Genomic DNA, 23,171 nt, shown 5'->3' with positions numbered 1-23,171 from the left:
ATTTAAAATGTTCCAAATTAGTTCATTTTGTGTTGTAATTAATACTGTTTTACACTTCATCTTACAGGTGATCTGTCGCCTTTTGGGGTCGTTCAGACGAATTCAGACAGAGAAACACCTTTACCTACATGATGAAGCTAGCATAAAGCGCGTGGAATTGAACCTTGTGCTTAAATGGTATTAAGAAGACAATAAAAACGGAACCTGAAGATCGCGACGCCTTTGGGGACACAGATAACTGCTGAAATTAACGTGCTACAGGTGATAATACAAGGAGCCAAAAAGCTACTCATAGGCCTTCTTATTACGACGCATTTCACGTGACGACAGTGAAACACATGACACACATGACGTCACACTTCCTAACCCACCAACAGTGTCAACATTTGATAACGGACCACGCCACTGTCAAAGCCATGTACTGTGATGGAGCATTGAAACTGGGCACATCTGAATGAACGTCGAGTATCTGTGAATTGCCTTCATTGCGAGTGGGTTCAAATACCTGTGGTTGCGGCTAACTAAAGTGTTCTATTTCACAACTCGCGGGTGTATAGGAGCTATGGGACTGTCGTGAGCTAAACTGTGACATGAAGTGGTGTTTACGGTTCACGATGTTTCAGAGGAAGAACTATAATTACCTGTGGATTTTACCTGTGTTGATTATCTTTACAACACCTGTGATAGGCCAAAGGATGGCCTACTGTAAAACGGACGCTTGTTCATGTGTCAATGGGAAAAGGCCTACGATTACGTGCACAGGAACGGATACAATAACATCTATACCAAATGATTTATATCCCAAAATTCAGGTTTTGTAAGTAGTTTTACATTGTCTTATTTCATCTGTGAGTGAGTGTGATTTCACGCCGCTTTTAGCAATATTCCAGCAATATCACGGCGGGGAACATCAGAAATGGGCTTCACGCATTGTACCCATGTGGGGAATCGAACCCCGGTCTTCGATGCGACGAGCGAACGCTTTAACCACTAGGCTACCCCACAGCCCCTTATTTAATCAGTTTAAACCATATAGCTATGCACTGGATAACCAGCTTACCACACAAACTACAGCACCGCCTGGCTACGTGGCACCTACATAGTCAACTCGATTTAAAAAATGACATACATTTATCCGAAGTTCGAGATAAGCGTCGTGCGGAAATGGGGCGAAGTACATAAAGATTCTGCAGGTGTCACGAAGTTATATTGGTTGATATGATATAGTTAAAAGGACTTTGGCTTAATGAGGTTCCACTGTATTCGCAGTTCCCACCTGTTAAAATGATCTCGAGTTAACGAAGTTTCACTGTATTCGCAGTTCCCACCTGTTAAAATGACTTCGAGTTAATGAGGTTTGACTGTATTCGCAGTTCCCACCTGTTAAAATGACCTCGAGTTAATGAGGTTTCACTGTATTCGCAGTTCCCACCTGTTAAAATGATCTCGAGTTAATGAGGTTTGACTGTATTCGCAGTTCCCACCTGTTAAAATGACCTCGAGTTAATGATGTTTCACTGTATTCGCAGTTCCCACCTGTTAAAAGGAACTCGAGGTTTCACTTTATTCGCAGTTCCCACCTGTTAAAAGGACTTCGAATTAATGAGGTTTCACTGTATTCGCAATTCTCACCTGTTAAAAAGACTTCGAGTTAAAGAAGTTTCACTGTATTCGCAGTTCCCACCTGTTAAAAGGACCACGAGGTTTCACTGTATTCGCAGTTCCCACCTGTTAAAAGGACTTCGAGTTAATGAGGTTTCACCGTATTCGCAGATCCCACCACTTGGATGATTCGTTGTCATCGGTCATCGTACCCGCACGTTGTACATAAACCAATTAATGGTCTGCCTTGTCCAGACTCCATAATGTGCAGGCCACCTGCTTGTGGTTTTGACACAGAGGTCCATCCATTGTACGACCCAGAATGTATAGAGGGCGTCAAGGAAAATGAGCTGATGATGAGCCTAACCCTCTAACCAGCCTAACCAGCCTAACCAGCCCCATCACCCAAACCCTCTTTGCTGCATTTTTTTATTTTGATCTGTACTTAATAATAACATTCTTAATGACAATCATCGGGGTTTTTTTCTTTCAGATCGCTGATTAGAACCAAGGTTACTAGAATAGAAGAAGATGATTTTAGCACTGCGGAGACGATTGAGACTATGTAAGTTACAGATAAATTCATTAAGCTTTGAACTGATACACTAATTTGATCTCAGTTGTACGAGTCGTGCATGTAGGTAACGTTGCAACCTCATTGTAGTAAGGGAATAGTTTCGCGGCTTTCAACACTATTTCAGCTTTATTCGTGAGCCAGTTTAATGTGGAGGAACTCTTTTCACGAACATCTGGTGCTTTCACTGATTTTCAGTTATCCATTCATATTTTTTCACCGTTATTTTGCCTTTTAGGCCCAATGCAAGTCTAAACATGTTTAGATAATGGGGATGTTGTGTTTAGGTGATGTTTAGGCTTAGGGACGATAGCTCATTTCATGTGTTAAGCCCCTAAATGTGTTAAGACAGAAAACACCAAATGTTTCTTCTGTATGGGATGTTAACACATTCCTAATCATGATTAGATCTAAACATGCCTTTATGTGTATATGCTCTGACACTTTTTCACTGCGTGGAGCTAGATAAGAAAAACAAGAAGATGTAGAGGCTAGGGATACCAAATCTAAGTTCTTAAGGTACAGTAAACTACGTTTATAACAAACACGCTTATAACGAAATGACGGATCAAACATATTTTTGGTCCCGGCCATTTGCTGTATATAAGCTTATAACGAACTACAGTTATATCGAATTTAAATCAGTGGTCCTTTTAAGTCTGTTATAACCGTAGCTACGGTATATCTAAAACATGTAGTATCAACAGTAAGCTGTTTTTGTTCATGTATTATGTGTTTGTATATTTGTTTCAGACTCTTGCAGAAGAACGAGATAAATTACATTCATCCCAATGCTTTCCGGAACTTATTCCGCTTGAAAATACTGTGAGTAAAGCCTGTTCACTCTCTCCAAACTCCAACCTTCTCTGCATAGTTGACCCATCCTTACATTCATAGTTAAGCATTCATAGAAAACTCTATAAGTAAACAGATACACCTTCCATATTCAATAGTCGACAAACATCTTCAGTGTGTGAAATACTATATTCTAATAATACACAACCAATGTTCCACCTGTCTACATGTACCTGTCATTTAGCATACCAGTATACTACCAAGTGCCTACCTGTCTTTTAGCCTACCAATACACGAACAAGCACCTACCTTTCTTTTAGCCACAAGCACACCACCAAAATACCTACCCATCTGCCATTTAGCATACCAACGCACTACAATATACTTACCTGTCTACATGTACCGGTCATTTAGCCTACCAACGCACTACCATATACTTACCTGTCTATATGCAGCTGTCATTTAGCATAACAACATACTACCATATACTTACCTGTTTATATGTACGTGTCATTTAGCATACCAATAAACTACCATGTACGTACCTGTCTACATGTTCGTGTCATTTAGCACACTCAACACACTGCCTAGTACCGTACTACTTCTAACAAGTACATTTACTTAAAACATGTACCTCTCATTTAGTCTACGCAGACTAACAAGTACCTATTCTAGTATATCATCACGTACCTGTCAGTTAGTCCGACAAGTACCTATATATCATCACATATCTGTCATTTAGTCTACTCAGTCTAACAAGTACCTATCTACATCACGTACCTGTCAGTTAGTCTTTTCAGACTGACAAGTACCTATATACCATCACGTACCTGTCAGTTAGTCTACACAGACTAACAAGTACCTATATATCATCACGTACCTGTCAGTTAGTCCCCACAGACCGACAATTACCTATATATCATCACGTACCTGTCAGTTAGTCTACAAAGACCGACAAGTACCTATATATCATCACGTACCTGTCACTTAGTCTTCAGAGACAAACAAGTACCTATATATCATCACGTACCTGTCAGTTAGTCTACACAGACTAACAAGTAACTATATATCATCACGTACCTGTCAGTTAGTCTACACAGACCGACAAGTACCTATATATCATCACGTACCTGTCAGTTAGTCTACACAGACCGACAAGTACCTATATATCATCACGTACCTGTCACTTAGTCTTCAGAGACAAACAAGTACCTATATATCATCACGTACCTGTCAGTTAGTCTACACAGACTAACAAGTAACTATATATCATCAAGTACCTGTCATTTAGTCTACACAGACCGACAAGTACCTATATATCATCACGTACCTGTCAGTTAGTCTACACAGACCGACAAGTACCTATATATCATCACGTACTTGTCAGTTAGACTACACAGACCGACAAGTACCTATATATCATCACGTACCTGTCAGTTAGTCTACACAGACTAACAAGTAACTATATATCATCACGTACCTGTCAGTTAGTCTACACAGACCGACAATTACCTATATATCATCACGTACCTGTCAGTGAGTCTACACAGACCGACAAGTACCTATATATCATCACGTACCTGTCAGTTAGTCTACACAGACCGACAAGTACCTATATATCATCACGTACCTGTCAGTAAGCCCACACAGAACGACAAGTACCTACACATCATCACGTACCTGTCATTTAGTCTACACAGACCGACAAGTACCTATATATCATCACGTACCTGTCATTTAGTCTACACAGACCGACAAGTACCTATATATCATCACGTACTTGTCAGTTAGTCTACATAGACCGACAAGTACCTATATATCATCACGTACCTGTCAGTTAGTCTACACAGACTTACAAGTACCTATATATCATCACGTACCTGTCATTTAGTCTACACAGACTTACAAGTACCTATTTATCATCACGTACCTGTCAGTCTACACAGACTTACAAGTACCTATTTATCATCACGTACCTGTCAGTTAGTCTACACAGACTTACAAGTACCTATATATCATCACGCACCTGTTATTAAGTCTGCAACACACAACCAAATAACTACATATCGGCATATACCGGTCATTTAGTCTCCAACAAACTAACAAGTACCTACATATAACCGTATACCTGCCATTTAGTCTCCAACACACAGCAAAGTACCTCCATTTTGCGCATAGCTGTCAACTTTCAACATAATGCCAGACGTTTATCTATCTACATGTATCGTGCATATACTAACAAGATCAAGCTGTATTTCAATTAATACCTTCTCTGTATTTTCTACTGTGAAAGTCTTCTATCTTTTGTTTGAGTGCAAACAACCAGCACATTTATCACCTCTCCTTGTGACATTTACAGGAACCTGCAGGACAACGCTCTGACCTCTATACCTGCACCGATGTTCCAGCATCTACCAAGTCTAATAGAGTTGTGAGTTCCTCGATAAATAATACATACATTCACACAGGGAATAATAAATAATCAAATCGGTTACAGGACAAAACATCCATAAGTGACATACACGCCTAACAGAGAGCTTGGGTTGTATAGTCGACTGGAGCTGATGTAAAACGTGTGCGACCTGATTCTTTGACTGGGGTAATAATGTACAGCGGCACCAGCATGCTTTTATTATCTATTTTAGATTTTGTTTAATTCGATGAAGGGCTCCATCTACTCTTACACCACGAGAGTTCGTTATGTTTTTGTGCACATGTCGAGTTCGCGATATTTAAGAGGATAGAAAACCTTGGTTCAGGGTGCCTTATGTTCATAACCCACATGGTGTATGTGGCTAGACTGGTATCCTCCGCCCCACTTACCCGACGCCTGCGGGGGATATTCGGTATGGATTCAACTCTCGAGCATTGACATACATATGACCCTTCCTAACCTCGCTAAGATATGTATTTATATACAAATATTTCCCGTATCCTTCACTTTAGCTTTATATTTATACATATTTGTAATAATATGACATAAATAAAACTTATCATAGTCACACGAACTTGATGACTAGGTATGATTGATAAATTGAGAAAAACTAATCGCGAAATTAAAATTATACAAATTATAACCCACCAGTTTATTCGTCCGAAATATTTTCTTCCGCATGTGTAATAATCTGACATCGGTCTTCACAATATCAAAATCATTGCTTTTGTTTCCCATGGTTTAGCCTTTTACTAACCGCTCGGTGAATTGTGAAGCAGACTGAATTAAAACCATTCAGCTCATCATAACGGACATCTGAAAAATATCATTTGCACTCTATGAAAATATCGTATCTAAAGAAACAGAACGTTTCCACCACACTGTCGAAGGACATCAATGAAGCATTGTAAATCAAGGGAGAAATTGTACGACTCTTCCTGCACTTGAGTCATGATGTGAGAGAAACCTCAGAATTAACACAATCAATAGTTCGCCATTTCGGTGACATCACTCAACATTAAACGCCAAATAGTTAAATAAAATTAATATTAGCTCTGTGAAATTTCTGTTTTGAAGGGAAAAACCATGCGCATTGTATATATTGTGTGTATATGTACTATCCTGTGTAAGAATGCCTAAAACGACTTTGAATGCCATATGATGGCCCGTTGGGGCGGCTGAAGTTAATGACTTACCTATTTCCTATATAACAACCCAACGGTCATCATCATTTGTTTCAGAAATTTGATCAAGAACCAATTACAGAACATCTCAAGATATGCCTTTGTCACTTTACCGGCCGACAAGGATGTACGGGTGTAAGTACATGTGTGCTAATTTTTCAACGTTTAAGGACAAGGCCTAGCCCAGCGCTAAATCGGTTTATACGATACTTCCTGGTACCGGTGTATCGACACATGTATTGAAGCACATATTGTCACTAACCCATTCATATTTGTAAGGTTGGTGAGGTGAAATAACGTGAGGTGGGTTTAACGTCGCGTTTAAGATCATTGCACTTCTTATGCCGGGTTTAAAGTGACAGCCCACTGAGATACTATGACGGTGTTTAACATTGATACCCTACTTCATGCTGACTCCGAGCCGACCAGTCATTGTTTTATCCCCTATACGCCGAAAGCACGACAGCTTTACATCAAATACCATCTTATTGCTTTCTTTGGTATGACGCGGTCAGGGGATCGAACCACCAACCCTCCGCTCTCGTGGTAGAGACTATCCACTAGACCACGGAGGCCGTACTTATTTAGCGTTCAGTCAGTGTTAAAGAACACGTCAACTGGCTTGTGAAGTCACCATGACACATAAAGACCAGAAGTCGGTACTGAGAGTATTCAGCCAAAGCACACTTGGTGCCTTGTGGACACCATCCAAATGAGACCCGTGAAGATCCGGGGTAGAATAGGTGTTCAGCAACCCATGCTTGTCGCAAAAGGCGACCGTGCTTGCCATAAGAGGCCATGAACGTGATCGGGTGGTCAGACTCGCTGACGTGGTTGATGCATGTCATCGTATCCCAATTGCGTGGATCGATACTCATGATGTAAATCACTGGATTGTCTGGTCCAGATTCGATTATTTACAGACCACCGCCATGTAGCTGTAATATTACAGCGTTAAACAACAAACCATCAAACCACCCAAATGATCATGCTTTGCGTCAGCAAGGACACCGTTAACTACTTATGTAGTGGGATTAAATGTACTTTTCTCATTAGTCTATTGTAAAGGTGCACAGACAGCCCAATGGTAAGAAATTCACCCTTATCTGTGCCAGGACCTGCTGGTCTTGGCTTCGAATCCAAGATTCGCCCGATGATTATTCGTTGGTTGTCAGTTGTCACCAAAATGGTAACCTACTATCTGCTATCTTTGAATGGCCCTCCAACCTGATTCACCTTCTTTGCACGATGTTGTTGTTGTTTTCCAGGATGCTGAGCGGCAACCCGGTGCAATGTAGATGTGATATGTTGGCGTTCAGGCAGTGGTTGAACGTAAGAAGCACTGGTAATATTAAGTTCGAGATTGATGATCTCAAGTGTAAAAATGTCAATGACTTACCCCTATTGGACGTCGACGAAGATGACTTCAACTGTGATGGTAAGGCTTAAATAACATCAGTGCAATAACAAACTCACTCACTCACTAACCACCCACTGACTCACTCATTCACAGTGGCAGTTCTTTACCTCGCTGTGCTCACCTAAATCCTAAAGGCCAGCATTGGAGGAATCGGTATGGAACCTGTATGTACTAGTTTTAGTAATTCACATGACTATCAGATTGCGCAACATGATCTGACGGCAGTAGCTGCTGAGCTTTATATGTGCTACTGCAAGAATCATGGTATCTCAAGACCGCCTCCGTGGTCTAGTGGTAGAGCGTCCGCCCGGAGAGTGGAAGATCCGGGGTTCGATCCCCGGCCGCGTCATACCAAAAGACGTTAAAAGATGGTACTTGTTGTTACCCTGTCTGGCGCTCGGCATTAAGGGGCTAAAACAAGGACTGGTCGCCTCGGAGTCAGTATGCTGTTTCTGAGTGGGGTATTCATGTTAAACTGCGGCATGGTATCTCAGTGGGCTAGCACTATAAATCGGCGCATCAGTCCGGACTAGTACAAGCAGTCACACACACACACACACACACACACACACACACACACGTGCATGCACGTCGCTATATAAGTGCAATAATCTTGGACGCGACGTTAAACCCAATTTCACCTCACCTCATGGTATCTCACGGAATGCATCGAACCGACAACGCTCACCGTACTTAATAACAGAGACAAAACCCTTTCCATAATCATAAGAAATACCTGCTAAATTCAGAGTACATTGTACGATTCCGACTTTATCACTCAAATAGTGATGATACGAGGTGTTAGCGAAATCTGAGCGGACCCAGCCCTACAAAACATCATTGAAAAATGGCCCTCAAGTACATTCAACACTGTGGTGTCGGCGACCCAACTGTCGTTGGTATATTTAATATTGTGTAACAGTGGATCGTATTTTTTATTTCTCTTTTTACAAGTTTTAGGTTTGATGGTAGTGTATTCATTAACTAATAACGTTATTTTTACACTAACACACACACGCTCGCACTCATTCGCTCGCTCATACACACACACTCGCGATCACACACACAGACACGCTCACAATCATTCGCTAGCTCATACACACACACTCGCGATCACAAACACAGACACGCTCAAACTTACACACTAGCTCACATTCATTCGCTAGCTCATACACTCACACTCACTCGCAATAAAAAAAACCAGACACGCTCACACTCACACACACGCTCACACACAAACACGCTCATACACACACTCACTCACTCACACACACGACTAACGGGATCGGGTGGCCAGGCTCGCTGACTTGGTTGATGCATGTCATCGTATCCCAATGGAACGATGCTCATGATGTCAATCACTGGATTGTCTGGTCCAGACTCGATTATTTACAAACCGCTGCCATATAGTTGAGTGCGGCGTTAAATAACAAACAAACAAACCAAACACACACACACACACACACACACACATACACACACACTCATCCTTACACGCACACGCACACATTTACACTCACACTACACTCACGGTCATACTCACACGCACACCTGGTGTTGTGAACTCAATGTTGACATATTCTGCTTCCAGAGGACGATCCATCTGTGTTTGAGGATGACCAGAGTTGCCGAAGTTGCCAGGGCAAGGCGTCTCCTGAGATGTGCGATCGGCAAGGACAGCTACAAGAATGTTCGCTTGAGGAGGTAAGTGAACATTATTATTTGATATCCCCCCAGTCCGGCCTCACAGTACTTCCTTGCGTATTTTTAAAACACTAGGTAACACATACACAATACCATTAGCGAGTTATTTTGGGAGTCTGTATTAAGAATTAAACAATAAGAAGATGTGAGTAAACAAGTGTATATTTTCCAGCTCAGTTCATGAATTGCATAGATTTAGCAGTGATAATTGTAAACAGATCAATAACATACTGTGGGGTATATTTAGAATGGACATTTTCTAAATTGTAATTAAAGTGAAGACACGCGGTCACCATATCCACAATTTTCATGGAGTTGATGCTTCTTGTACGGAAGGAGAAAGAATACTCGGGGGAACATGACAAACTGACAAAGGCGTGAAGTGTATACAGCTGCAAGAAACGAGTTGACTCCACGTAGAAAGTTCCGTACATTACCTCAGCGTCACAAAGATGACGCGCTCTGCTCTGTTGCTGGGGTGTTGAGGGAAAGGACTTTCTTCTGGCCCGGAAAACATTTGTCTCCTGGGCATGGAAGGTCGGCAGTGGCATTAACGACAGCCTTGGACTCCTCGGTCAAGTCTCCAGCCCGCCATTTGTTGACTTCTTCGCCGCAGTGGGTCAGTGGTCATGGAGGCAATATTCTTGATGATCGTCATTGTTTCCTTCATAGCTTCTCTTTTCTTAAATCTCAGAAAAGAACCAGCTTCAATTTCGTTAATAAAAGCGATAAAACCCTTCCCATGTTGATTTCACATTTGATTTTTCATCTTTGTTCACCACTATCACACACGTCAGACGGAAGGGAAAAGTTTCAAAAAGTTGTTTGAGCAGGGTTACAACAGGTTTTAAAGTTTTTGTGGTATACAAGCGAGAGACATATTCAAATTTGTAGTATCAGGGACAAACATTATGGCCAAGGCTTTTCCCTATGTTACTTGTACCATATTTTCCCATGTATTTTTTTCAGGGGAACAATTAACTTGCCTAAGCATGTGTTTGTGACGGGTGCCACAAGTAGGACATGATACGCTTTTCTTTTGACTATGGAAATGTCGTTTTTCACTTTTATTCACGAAAAGTATTTGTTTTTTAAGTAACAGCTAATCAAAATATTGTAAACTTTCAAAAAGTATAGGTGAACATCAGTTAAGTGGTCCCCACTAGTATCACATTAAATCATTGACCACTTCAAACGATACCCGGATATCTGCCCGGCAGCACTACCTGCATCTGTTTATCCTATAGCTGTCTGCCTGGCAGCTCTACCTGCATCTGTTAATCCTACCAGTGTCGACATTGTAGCACAACCTACATCTGTTTATCCTATAGGTGTCGGTCTGGAAGCACTACCTGCATCTGTTAATCCTATAGGTGTCTACCTGGCAGCACTACCTACATCTGCTAATCCTATAGGTGTCTGCCTGGCAGCACTACCTGCATCTGTTAATCCTACAGGTGTCGGCCTGACAGCACTACCTGCATCTGTTAATCCTATAGGTGTCGGCCCTGCAGCACTACCTGCATCTGTTAATCCTATAGGTGTCGGCCTGGCAGCACTACCTGCATCTGTTAATCCTATAGGTGTCGGCCTGGCAGCACTACCTGCATCTGTTAATCCTATAGGTGTCGGCCCTGCAGCACACTCCCGATGACACAAACACAGACAGATCACCGATCATAATCGCCCAATGGTAATGTTAGAAGACCCTTGCGACAAGCATTGGGGCACTGGATAAATATTGTTTCCCGGACTTACCACGGGGTTATACGTATATGTGTTTATGTTAGTGTGTATGTATGGGTTAACGCCCTCCTGCGACTTTCAACGCTCGAAACGTCACATGCTTTTAAGCATGTTAATAGGATCAGCCAAATCTTCAAACTAAAATTTTTGCTTTGGGACAAAGGTTTCAGAAATTGTTCATAGTTATACATTCCTTTGAATCCAGTTCCTTTGGAACAGACCCCTTGTCTATGGACTGAGGATGTTAAGTGCAAATGCCACAAAAGCTATGTACTATCTGTAAAAGAAAGCGCGGAACTAGAACTTGTCGCTGGATTGTGTACTGTCAGCTTTTGATACTTTGGTAATTCCTATTTTATTGTTTCGTCCGGAAGTATGGGGTTTTATATGATATAGATATCATAAAGAGGTTACACCTGAAATTCCTCAAAATTGCAGCCGGTCCCAGACATTCAACACCAAACGTTATTGTCTATTGGTGAATTGAGTTGAGGAACTCTAAATATTTGAATTTGTAAACGGGTTATATCATTCTGGCATAAGCTTACTTTTTAAAATGGTCGTTCCAAATTATCACATATGTTTATAATTATATCGTTACTTTAATGCGAATATGTACCCATGGTTACACTTTGCAAAACAACTTTCAAATAATGTTTGCCTTACACAAACATGTTATGATCCTTCTTTGTGCACTACGCCCTGATTGATCTCATATGTTGAACGAATTCTAAAATGTATTGTTTTACAAAACGTGAGAAATAGTATCAGCTCAGTAAGGCAAGCCCAAACTTTGAACGTTATCTTTTTCTTCCCCAAACGATTTCCATCCGTACCCTCAAATTCCAAACACCGAATCACAACTTACCCATTGAGACTGACCGATGGCGTAGTGTACCTAGGGAAGATCGACATTGCAATTTATGTAAGTCTATTGCATTTGGAGTTTCATTATCTCTATAGATTTGAAGCTCTTTTCCATCAAAGAATCGATTTAATCTAACAAATGTTTTCTCCTGGCAAATATGTTTAAAGATTGTGTTAAGTGAAATAACTACACACGAGGAAGAAGTATGGAAATATAAACTATCATGTGGATCTGACCTGTCTCGATATTCTAAAATTCACACAACACTTACTCCTCATGTGTTATACAGCATTGTTATGTTACATCCAGAATTGAGAAAAGAAACAGTATGTAATAAGGATTGGATCTAGAAGCAAAATATCAAAAGAATGTGTAAAATTTAATATTTTTGCTCTTGATAACTATCCCCATGTCATCTTTAACTGTGAATGTCTACTTTCAGAAGGAGATGTACTAGTATTCTTTTCCACTCTTATTGATCATCTTGATGTTGAAATGTATGTTGATATAGAAATGATGTAAGGCCATGATATGTTAGCATTCTTTCTTGGTGCAGATAACAATGACATTGATGAAATAACGTGGCATTTCACTATTTTTGAATTCTCAAAGTATTTATATCAAATAAGACATATCCTAAACAACGTGTGGTATTCTTACCAATATTTCTTACTGTTTATACCCTGTTAATATGCGGGACATTGATATATGTGTTTGATTATTTTATTATTTAATTATTTCATTACATAATCTTCATGTTTGGAGAATCTTCGGATTTATCTTGAGGAAATAAAGTCAGTCAGTCAGTCAGTCAGTCAGTCAGTCAGTCTGGTCTAGTGGTAGAGCGTCCGCCCCTAGAGCGGAAGGTCCAATGTTCGATCCCCGGCCGCGTCATACCAAAAGACGTTAAAATATGGTACTTTTTGTTACCCTGTCTTGCGCTCGGGCATTAAGGGGCTAAAACAAGGACTGGTCGGCTCGGAGTCAGTATACTGTGTCTGAGTGGGGTATTCATGTTAAACTGCGGCATGGTTTCTCAGTGAGCTAGCACTATAAATCGGCATCAGTCCGGACTAGTACAAGCAGCCACACAAACACACACACGTGCATGCACGTCGCTATATAAGTGCAATAATCTCGGACGCGACGTTACACCCCATTTCACCTCACCTCACCTATTCATTAATTCATACTCATAAACAACCGTCGGTGGTTTGAAGAATAACATTGACTGATTAGACTGATAGAAGATAAAGGGTGCGGTATCACATCTGCTGTTTCCTTGGTAACATTTCACATTTAATTACTTTCCTTTTCTATCGATGATGAGGTAGTGGAGGATCAATTCCCCAAACGGGTACAATGTATGATGCACTTCATTTGGGTCATGGTATGGCTGAATAAGCTTTTTACAATCAATAATGATGATGAGTATTGCGATCCACAGTTTATTTTTAATTCTAAATGACTTTCCAGCGTGTTGTAATCTGATGAGTAACATACGATATTATGTTTCCACTAATCGGGAATGGTTATAACGTTTCAGTATTTACGGATGTAGATTGAAGGACGTTATGTCTCAATAACACCACCACGAGCCACAGTGTGTGACTCGTGTTACTCGTTGTCTATATTAAAAGTAACAATGGGCGAAGTAAAGCCAATGTTACATCATTTAAGAAAGGATGCGTTGATGATTGTGCCTATTTCGGCACAGATATGCCAGATCGTGCAATGCGTTGGTGTGTTTATTGGGTTGCCAGATAATTTGGAAGGATTGTGTCCTTCCATTTGTCAGACACACAGTTGTCAGACAGAGGAATATTTTTTACCTGCCACACACCCGTTAACCCGTTGACCAAGACACTGGCTACCTCTTTGAAGTTTAAAACGTCTTGGTTAAACTATAAATATTTTTGTTTTCACTGAAGTTTGTGAGATGTGCTTACTGCTAGATTTTACAAGTGAGTTTAATAAGATTTTTTAACATAACCAGTGTGTTTTCGTAAGTGAGTAGGCCAGTTACAAGAAAACCCTAATCACTTTGAAGTGTATGTACTTCATATTTTAATGTTTGACAGTTTGTTGTCATTGATGTGTTCAATGAGTAGATCTGTTAAGTCTCATAGCTAAATTCATCCGCGTTGTTTTTACTGAAATTAGTAGTTACATCATATGAAGAATGGATACTCATGTCTAGATCATATACTAAGACTGGAACATGAAATTAAAAAAGCTTAATTCAACAGACAATACCTAGCCGCAGTATTTGTGGACTTCAGCAAAGCCATCGACATGGTATGGCATGACTGACTCCTAAAAGAACTAGCATAAAATGGAGTAGACAAGACAGATCGCTATCAGCTAAAATAGGGAACAATCAATCTGATCCTTTGCAACTGGCACGCCACAAGCAAGCATTTTAAGCCTAACCCTGTTTAACATCATAATCAATGATCTATTTGATCATATCAACCCTCCTACCCAAACGTTTTTTATTCGCTGATTGCGGAGCAATATTGGAAAAGCACAGAGATAGTTCACAAATCTGGGGAAAAAACCACAAGACAGCCCTGGACGGAGTAGATCAATAGTGCAATAAATAGGTTCACCCTTTCAAGTGATAAAACTGTGGGAGAAAGATGAGGAAAAATGCTATGATACCCCGTCTCCCCATAAAAGGCAAACCAATCAAATTCGAAACATCCGCAATATTTCTAGGGTGATCCGAGATCAACACCTCACTTAGCGCAAACATATAGGATATGTGGAAAACAGATGTCAAAAAGACCTGAACGTGTTACGGGCAAATCCAGGCACATATTGGGGCACATCGACGGGCGCCCGGCTTGACCTCTACAAATCATTTAAGAGATCAAAAATAGACCATGGTTGTGAGGCCTTTCACTCTACATCAAATACTGTCTTGCGCCGCCTCCACAGAATACAATACAAATGCTGGCAACCGGTGCAGCAACTGGTATTTCACCAAAAGTATTACTAGTAGAAACAGGAGAACGCCTTGAAAATAGAAGAGAGCAGGCAATATTATCGTTCTGGGGACGAAGGTATGGCAACACAAAAACACCCGAGATGAAGCCCTAGTTCAGAAAATTGCCTCGCTAAAGCCATCTGAGATATTAGTACGTGACCTCATCCAAAGTCACAATTGTGATGACATTCAGCCACCAGAAAGTCACTACAAAGGGTTACACCCTACCCTGGACTTTAAAAACTCCAAAAGTTGACACTGCTGTAACATCAGAAGTCACTAAAAATGAAAACCCAACCCCGATCAATAGCTATCACTAAAATTTTAACTACCTGGGACGGCTGGGCCCTTATACACACTGATGGATCCAAGAATCCTATCAACAACAGTGCACGCCAAGTGCACTTCAAGCCATCAGCGGCAGAAGCTCAAACACCAGGCCATACAGTCAATAATATTCTATACGAATATACAAAACTATCAGACCAAGGGCAACAAGGGCTGGATTCCGTCTCTATGAATAACAAAACTTGCAATAGATATGTGTACCCTACTCAAACACATGAGTTCCAAAGAGGGACAGGTCAGTAGAAATTGTTTAGGCAGAAGGCGGCCTCTTAAACACTTAAAGCAACAACGACAATGGGTACCAAACCATGACTAGAGCTGCATTACGCAAAGTTGAGTACGTGACATCCACCAGAGGAGCACAACAGGTACAGTTAGACAAGAATGCTGAAAGGCAGACCTGTACACACTGGCGATTGAACTGGGAAGTGGATCTGTCACCTACCAACAAGTGTTCGTCCTGCTTCCTGACCGCCAGAGTCGACGATGATGCTAGATTCCGGATACCAACGTGGAACCATCATGACACTCAAGGCCCCAGGACCAACAACTATCTGGAAGGGTTCTGTTCCTCACCGACACCCAAACATCTAACTTCAAATTAAAGCTGTGAAGATTATTGAAAAAGCAGACAAAGCCAAGCTTATCCAGGTTGACTTGGTGCTGCGTCTCCAAGAAGCAAGAGAACCAGCACTGAAAAAGAACTAAAGGAACAACTGCGTCAGGGAGTGGAGACCCCAATGCAATTCCTGCAGCAGGTTACATTCCAACTATGATTTGAAGGACTGACAGTACATTGACATTGATGTGGAAGTAAATCTTACTTTCTTCATTATGATTAATGGTAATTATATATTATGTATACGTGTATGTTATGTATTATTATACTTGATATATATAATGTAAACCTCCTTTAACAGAGCAATATATTCCGAAGTATAAAGCAATACTAAATCAAGAATAAACACTGATTTGTATAGATTTTGTTATCTTTGTACCAGTTGCCTATCAGTTGTTGACAGGACTAGTCTATTCGGATTTAAGGGAATATATCACACACCTGATGTGCCCTCAGCCATAAAGGTTGTTGTTTTCAGCTGTCTGACAAATAGGGTGTCTGACAAATGGGAGATGACGGCTTAATTCTCTGTGACAACACACCTAGAACATCATTAAACAAACTTCCTCTGCCGAAGAGGTGTGGTAGTTCGCCTACACTTATACAATTACATCCCCTTGTTGATAATTGATCAGTCCCAACACAGGCCTGTTGCATAAATCGCGGTATGTACAGTGCTAGAAATGTGTAAAGTCATAGAAATTTAAGAATGCAATATGTTGTTACTTAATGAGTAGATGATAAGTAAGACACAGTTGTTATTCAGATATTAATTAATGCAACTAATCTCCTGTGTAGACTCCCATAGTTGTTTCAGTAGCCACCGATCATACCGAACACTAGGATTAACAATAGCTCTGACATACCGGCAAAAGCCAAGTATTGGTATTCGTATTTAGTCAGACACATCAATTTAGATATTGATTTATACAAATTTGAACATATAAACGGTTTGGTAATCTAAAACAAATATACAATACAATTCAAAATTCTTCACAAAATATTTCCATGTAACATATTTACATAAAATTAATATCAAGACCAGTAATATATGTGACAGATATAGAGTGCCGGAAACAATACAACATTATTGTTTTACTGTCCAACAGTACATGTACTTCCATATTGGGTCAGTTTTTTTTAAATGAATAATAGTGAATGTGAATAATATGATATTTGAAAGTTACAGAGATACAGTATTATTTGAAGTGAAAAAGAGCGTGTCCACCGACGAAACGATACTCAATTATCTTCTACTTATGGCAAAATATCATGTGTATAAATGTAACATTCTTGAAAAGATCTGTACATTTAATAACTATGTTAAAGAGCTTGAGTCTGATGTACACATTATTAACAAACAGCAGAAAATGGACCATGTAACGATAGAGCGAATATCAGAAGCTGTGCCCAAGCAATCTCTACTCAGCCTGCACATGCAACGACCCGTTAGACCCGCCATGTAGTCCTGTAAGGTCTGTTGTAAAATAATGCCACCTAATATAAAATATATGTGAAAATCTCTGAGGTGTGTGAGAGAAGTATTGATTCATGATTGGTCAAGCACAGTTACTCTGACCAATCAATGAAAATGTACCTGCATGACGTTCAATCAATACCCGTGTGATCCAGGGGTGTTGGAACTACTCAACGTAGACTCTGCTGCAGTCAGCCCCTGTAGCCAGAAGCAGAAGGTATGTAGATTTATGTTTTGTTTTGTTTTTTTAACAAATGTCATCATTGATACAAACTGGACAGATTACCACAGAGCACGCAAAATACCACGCAGTCTTATCATTTTGGGGAGATTGTGCTGTAGTCCAAGCAGGCACAAGAGACACCGAATGAAAATTAGGGACATGTTTAAGTCAAACTGTGTCGATGCGAGTTGAAGTACCAGAAGCACATTTAAGTACAACTGTATCGATGCCTGTTGCAAATGATCCACCAACCGTATGAATTAAATGTGTGTTTCAAAGCAATCTGATATGTTCTAAACTGTCTGTCAATTGGCTTCTTTCAAGAACACATTGATAAAATAAGTGCCTCCAGCCTCACTATCATTGGGGATATCAGTTACGGGAATCCGAAATCCCTTGTATTACATGAACGTTATCTTCATAATTGTATCAGAATATGGTACTAATGAAATCAGAGATTCACCGGGGTATATTTTCAAAACATTTATTCGAGGGTGAGTCCATCTATAATGTTTTGAATTTTGCAATTCATACAGTGACATATATGAGAGATTCTCAGTCTGCGCTTTGACTCAAAATGAACCGAATTTCAGTAACATGTATAATACGACCTTTAGTGACGTTTCAAAATCAACACCGGAGAATAGTCAACAACATTATCATTCTTTGCCTCTTCGCAGTGTGTGTTCATGTAATACATGTATTCATGTCCATGGCACGAAATAACTATAATGACACAAGGTACAATTACAACACAATCTCTCAGTGAAGTGATGGTGTTTGTACTCTAACCCGCAAAGTAATTGTTGCATGATACCCATCATTTAATGGCGCCATACACGATTGGTATATGCATTAAAGACTAATGAAAACATGAAACGTTTTGCGCGAGGATCATTTGACACAGGCAGAATACGGTTTAAAGACGGGTGTGTTTACATTTAGGATATAACACACCGCATGTCTTATGTCTAGATCTAGACGTTGTCATGAAGGTAATAGTGTATTGCTTGATATACATAATAAAACTTGTGTTAGCAGACAAAGAATGTGCTGTTTTGTTCACTTAAATCAAACTTCAAAGACTGGCACCTGGCCCGACAGTAGGCTGCCCAAGTGGTAGTCTGCAGTCAGTATCTTCATCTTAAGGAAGATTTAGTAGGCATAAATAATCATCACCTATTCTCTTTTCCTAGTCTATTTACCAAATACGTTTATTGACTTTCCTAATGATGACAATTTGAAGACAGGCGACACATTTTGATTCCCGACATGGGTACAATGGGTGAAGTACATGTCAGGTGTCCTCGCCTTGATATTGCTGTAATTCTGCTACAAACGGCATAAAACCATATTCACTCACTTGAGTCAGGGCAACATAATTTTATCATGCCTCTCCTGTGTAGTCACAGAAACGTCACACGTTTCCAGGTTTGAGTAAATATATCTACAATAAAATAGATCGATAAAATTCCAGTCTGTTGACAAATATTTTTCACTAGAATATTGAGGCCAACATTGAGCATCCAATAGCATCAACGTACAACATTCGGTTACTCTGGTCTTTTCGAAGTTAGTTCTTCAGTTGCTCAAGGATGTTTGCAACCTCTCGGTACTCCCTCTTGCTGCTAAGTATTTGGCTGAAGTCACCATTACATTTTGTCAATAGTCACCATGTTGAAACACTAATCGATACCACTCATTTGACGTAAACAATACACTAGGGCCACTAACCTACCAGATAACCAAATTATTATTAGGACAGAACCCTTTGTGACATGGTATAGACCTACACTGGAAATGAGTTATAGATTATGCCGCATTGTCAGTGTTCGTTTGGAGTTTTGTTTACATTGTTTTCGTATTTGCGTTGTTAATAGTTGTTACATGTGGTGCAGTTTATGGTACAGTTTTCATATTCAAGGGTTAACGCTGTGTGTGAACCTTAATTATTCTCCCTCAACGAGGGATTTGCCATCAAGAATGATGATCAAAACGTTGTGTTTTTAAAGCACGTTAGAATACGATGATCAAAACAAGAACGCGAGATGTAACCGAGGCTGTAATGCTATCATTGTAATATCAATCATTATAATGAATATACTTTACTTGGTGAAACGTGTAGGGTTAATGTAGGGTTTAAATGTCGTGGAACAATAGCACATAGTCACGGTGAATTATTCAAGTGCATTGCAAATGGCATCAGGCGTTAGATATCATTTAATTATTGTATTGCAATCAGTTTAGCTGTTTTGCGTCAGTGAAATAGGTTCAAGTAAAATAGGCTTATATTGTCGACATTTCAAACACGATTGTTGCATCATTCACATGTCGGGCTTAACTGACGCTATCAAATTTAACTATTATTGTACCGCAATTAATCATGATGTGTTAATCATAGACATTACAACCTTTCTCTGAAGTGTGTCCACATCGTTATATCCATTACCTTACAGTGGGGAAATTAATTATCAGCCCCTGTGAAAGGTGTCCCAACTCAATCACACACTCAGAACCTACGTTGTACTCAACAACAGTCGTGTATGGTCATGTTATGGGAAATCATATCTGGTCGTGCTTGTGTAGTTCATGTAGGTAACAAAAACACGAATTCATGGCATTACCAGTTGTCTCAATACTAACTGTCGTGCCTTTAATCATATTATTAGATCATGCAATTGCTTTCATAATGTAATCATTTATTTACTTGTTTTCAGCTGAGAGGGACCATGGCGGCAAACACCTCAAACATCTCACTCAACACGTATCGTTATTGTGGCAATGAAAGTCACTGCATTCACGCAGTCTACAACCTCGCCAACTCCAGATACTCCGAAACGGTCGTCTTCGTGGCGATGTTCATGACTGCGTTGATGGTAGTAGGAACGCTTGGCAACGCCCTTGTCGTCGTCGTGTACGCTGTCAAGAGAACAAAAACGTCCGCCAATTACGCTTTCATGATCCTCGGTGGCCTTGACCTCTTTGCATGTATTTTCATCCACCCCTACGTCATTTATAAGATCGTTCACCGTTTCAACCAAACCTGGGTAATAGTCTGTAAAACGTTTGAATTCCTGATTCATTCTAACCTGTCAATTTCAAGTGGATTCCTGATGGTTGTTGCCTTTGATAGGTACTTCTCTATTTGTCACCCCCTTCAATTCTACATGTCCTATCAGCGGATCAGGATCATGACTGCCATATCTTTTACGGTTGGAATAGGATTCAGTGTCCCAATACTGGAGTTCTATGGCAAGAGGAAAATTCCCATACCAGGCTATGAAAACTCTGACGTTGTTGGTTATGGCTGTGACTACAGTGATACATATACCAAATCATTAGGGCAATCTATATTCGGCGGTGTCACAATGATTACATTTTGTATCATAGTGATACTGATTGTAGTGCTATACAGCAAGGTTGGGCTAACAATCTACAAGCGCAAGAGGCAGGTGCGTACGGGTGGAGACACAACAGGTGCCCCCAAAGTGTCTGAAGACCATGAAAGGATCGATAGTGGAAGCAGCATGTATTTGGTTCCTGTTATTAAATCTTCGGTTGACACGAAATGTAGCATCGCCATCCAACCAGTTAAGGTCAGCGTCATTGACACCAGATCTCCATATACTGCTGCATCAACCCCATCTACGTCATTAAGGAAGCCTCAAATCGCTGACTTGCCTTCTGTCAACAACGCCAACGCTTCAAACACTACCATTAATAAGAAAATCCTCCCCTCCACAGCCGAAACATCTGCTTTGAAAGCGCCCAAAATCCTTGTTTTTGTGACAGCAGTGTTCCTCTTCTCCTGGCTACCCTTCTGGATTCTCAAACTGAGAGACATAGCCCATCCAGGGTTATTGTCAAAGGACACTCGATTGCAAATTATATGGAACTGTTTTCTAAACCACCTTTTCTACATCAACAACGCCGCAAACCCATTCATATATGTCATCGCTAACAAATCATTTCGAAATGATTGCAGGCAGCTGTTTAAACGCTATTGCCGCCCCTGTCACCGGATCTGATCATCAACTTGTTGTTATGTGATGATAATGTTCAATTTGTGTTAGTCGTCATCTACTGTACAGTAACATTGTAATAAATTCTGGGTAATAAACAAATATTAATGAAATGGTTGCTCTTGTTGTAGTTGATACCTCGAACACGTGCTGATTGTTATAAGATCATCTGGAAAATTCTTAGGCGAAAATTAACTCACTATTTCTTCATCGTACACTTATCTTATTTTCGGTAAAGAAAATGTTCTGGTGCTTTTCTCATCAGCCCAAAGTTAAGGTTAGTACGATAGTTACTTGAATTACCTACATGTGTACTTTGTTTATCATTAGCTGTCAAAATGTTTGTAGGGTGTCTAGCCGGGAGAGCCACATTTCAGAAATGGCTATTGCCGGTAGAGCCACATTTTCAGCTGAGAGCATTTCACCTATTCTAGCGGGTAATTAATTAATCTGATTACCGATACCTTTAAATGAGTGTCCCACATTTAAATTACATCCTCATCTTCACTACAGACAAGAACATTGAACATTTCCTGGGACATTAGTTAGAGGGTGTTTCTTTCACTTCACCCAATGTATCTGGAGGAGGGTGCAGAAAGAAGGTCTGGTGATGGACTGTAAGGAAGATAAGGAGGTGAAGAAGCTGGTGAGAAGAGCTGCTGCCCTCCCTCTAGTACCTCGTGACAAAGTGGATGATGTGTGGCTTGATGCCATTGCTGAATCTCCTGCTTGCCCTAAAGTGACTGCCTTCATGGACTACGTGACAACCAATTGGGTTCAAGGAGGGGCCTTCATGCCAGAGATTTGGAACCATTTCGAAAACCAAGGCCACCGTACCAATAATCACCTGGAAGGGTGGCACAACAAGATAAAGAAACTTGCCAGAAAGTGCCACCCGAACATCTACGAGGTAGTGAAGCTATTTCAGCGAGAGCAGTCACTCAAAGAGGTTGCAGTCCTGAGACTCTCTCACCAGTGGTCCGAACCTGCACGAAGAAAGAAGTACAAGGCAATCGATGCACGTATTGCGTCCCTCAAGATCCAGCTCCTGGAGTGAGATGGAATATGCTGACCACGTGGGCGACCTCCTTCATCTGCAGTAATGACATAAAATCCATTATGATATTCATATGTTATTCATATTCAACAATGTAAAGTTTTGA

The 23,171-nt window shown here is 40.4% G+C and overlaps 2 protein-coding genes across 4 annotated transcripts in view; both read left to right on the top strand.

Moving 5' to 3' along the window:
* Nucleotides 1-23,171, top strand: part of LOC139475978 (adhesion G-protein coupled receptor G6-like) — a 77,688-nt gene that overhangs the window by 28,157 nt on the left and 26,360 nt on the right. For all 3 annotated transcript variants that reach the window (XR_011654038.1, XM_071259202.1, XM_071259200.1), the window contains exons 2-8: nt 68-817; nt 2,096-2,167; nt 2,930-3,001; nt 5,331-5,402; nt 6,647-6,724; nt 7,858-8,027; nt 9,601-9,713. Coding sequence is in view for 2 of the 3 variants with exons in the window: in XM_071259202.1 (XP_071115303.1) it covers nt 591-817; nt 2,096-2,167; nt 2,930-3,001; nt 5,331-5,402; nt 6,647-6,724; nt 7,858-8,027; nt 9,601-9,713 (804 nt within the window). In the remaining variant the exon portion in view is untranslated. The remainder of the gene's footprint in view (nt 1-67; nt 818-2,095; nt 2,168-2,929; nt 3,002-5,330; nt 5,403-6,646; nt 6,725-7,857; nt 8,028-9,600; nt 9,714-23,171) is intronic.
* On the top strand, nt 17,888-22,014 carry LOC139474031 (5-hydroxytryptamine receptor 1A-like). Its single transcript, XM_071256886.1, has 2 exons — nt 17,888-17,980; nt 20,704-22,014. The coding sequence occupies exons 1-2, from the start codon at nt 17,888-17,890 to the stop codon at nt 22,012-22,014; spliced, it is 1,404 nt and encodes a 467-aa protein (XP_071112987.1).

The sequence above is a fragment of the Haliotis cracherodii genome, unplaced genomic scaffold, assembly GCF_022045235.1.
Source record: "Haliotis cracherodii isolate W230 unplaced genomic scaffold, xgHalCrac1.p SCAF_3, whole genome shotgun sequence".
NCBI lineage: Eukaryota > Metazoa > Mollusca > Gastropoda > Lepetellida > Haliotidae > Haliotis > Haliotis cracherodii.
This window is presented reverse-complemented; position numbering and strand designations above follow the sequence as displayed.

What these genes read in the sequence shown, in the direction of transcription:
- LOC139474031 (XM_071256886.1), top strand. Translation starts at nt 17,888, where the DNA reads ATGACGTTCAATCAATACCCGTGTGATCCAGGGGTGTTGGAACTACTC. An exon ending in CCTGTAGCCAGAAGCAGAAG is followed by an intron (nt 17,981 to 20,703) that starts GTATGTAGATTT and finishes ACTTGTTTTCAG; the next exon opens with CTGAGAGGGACCATGGCGGC.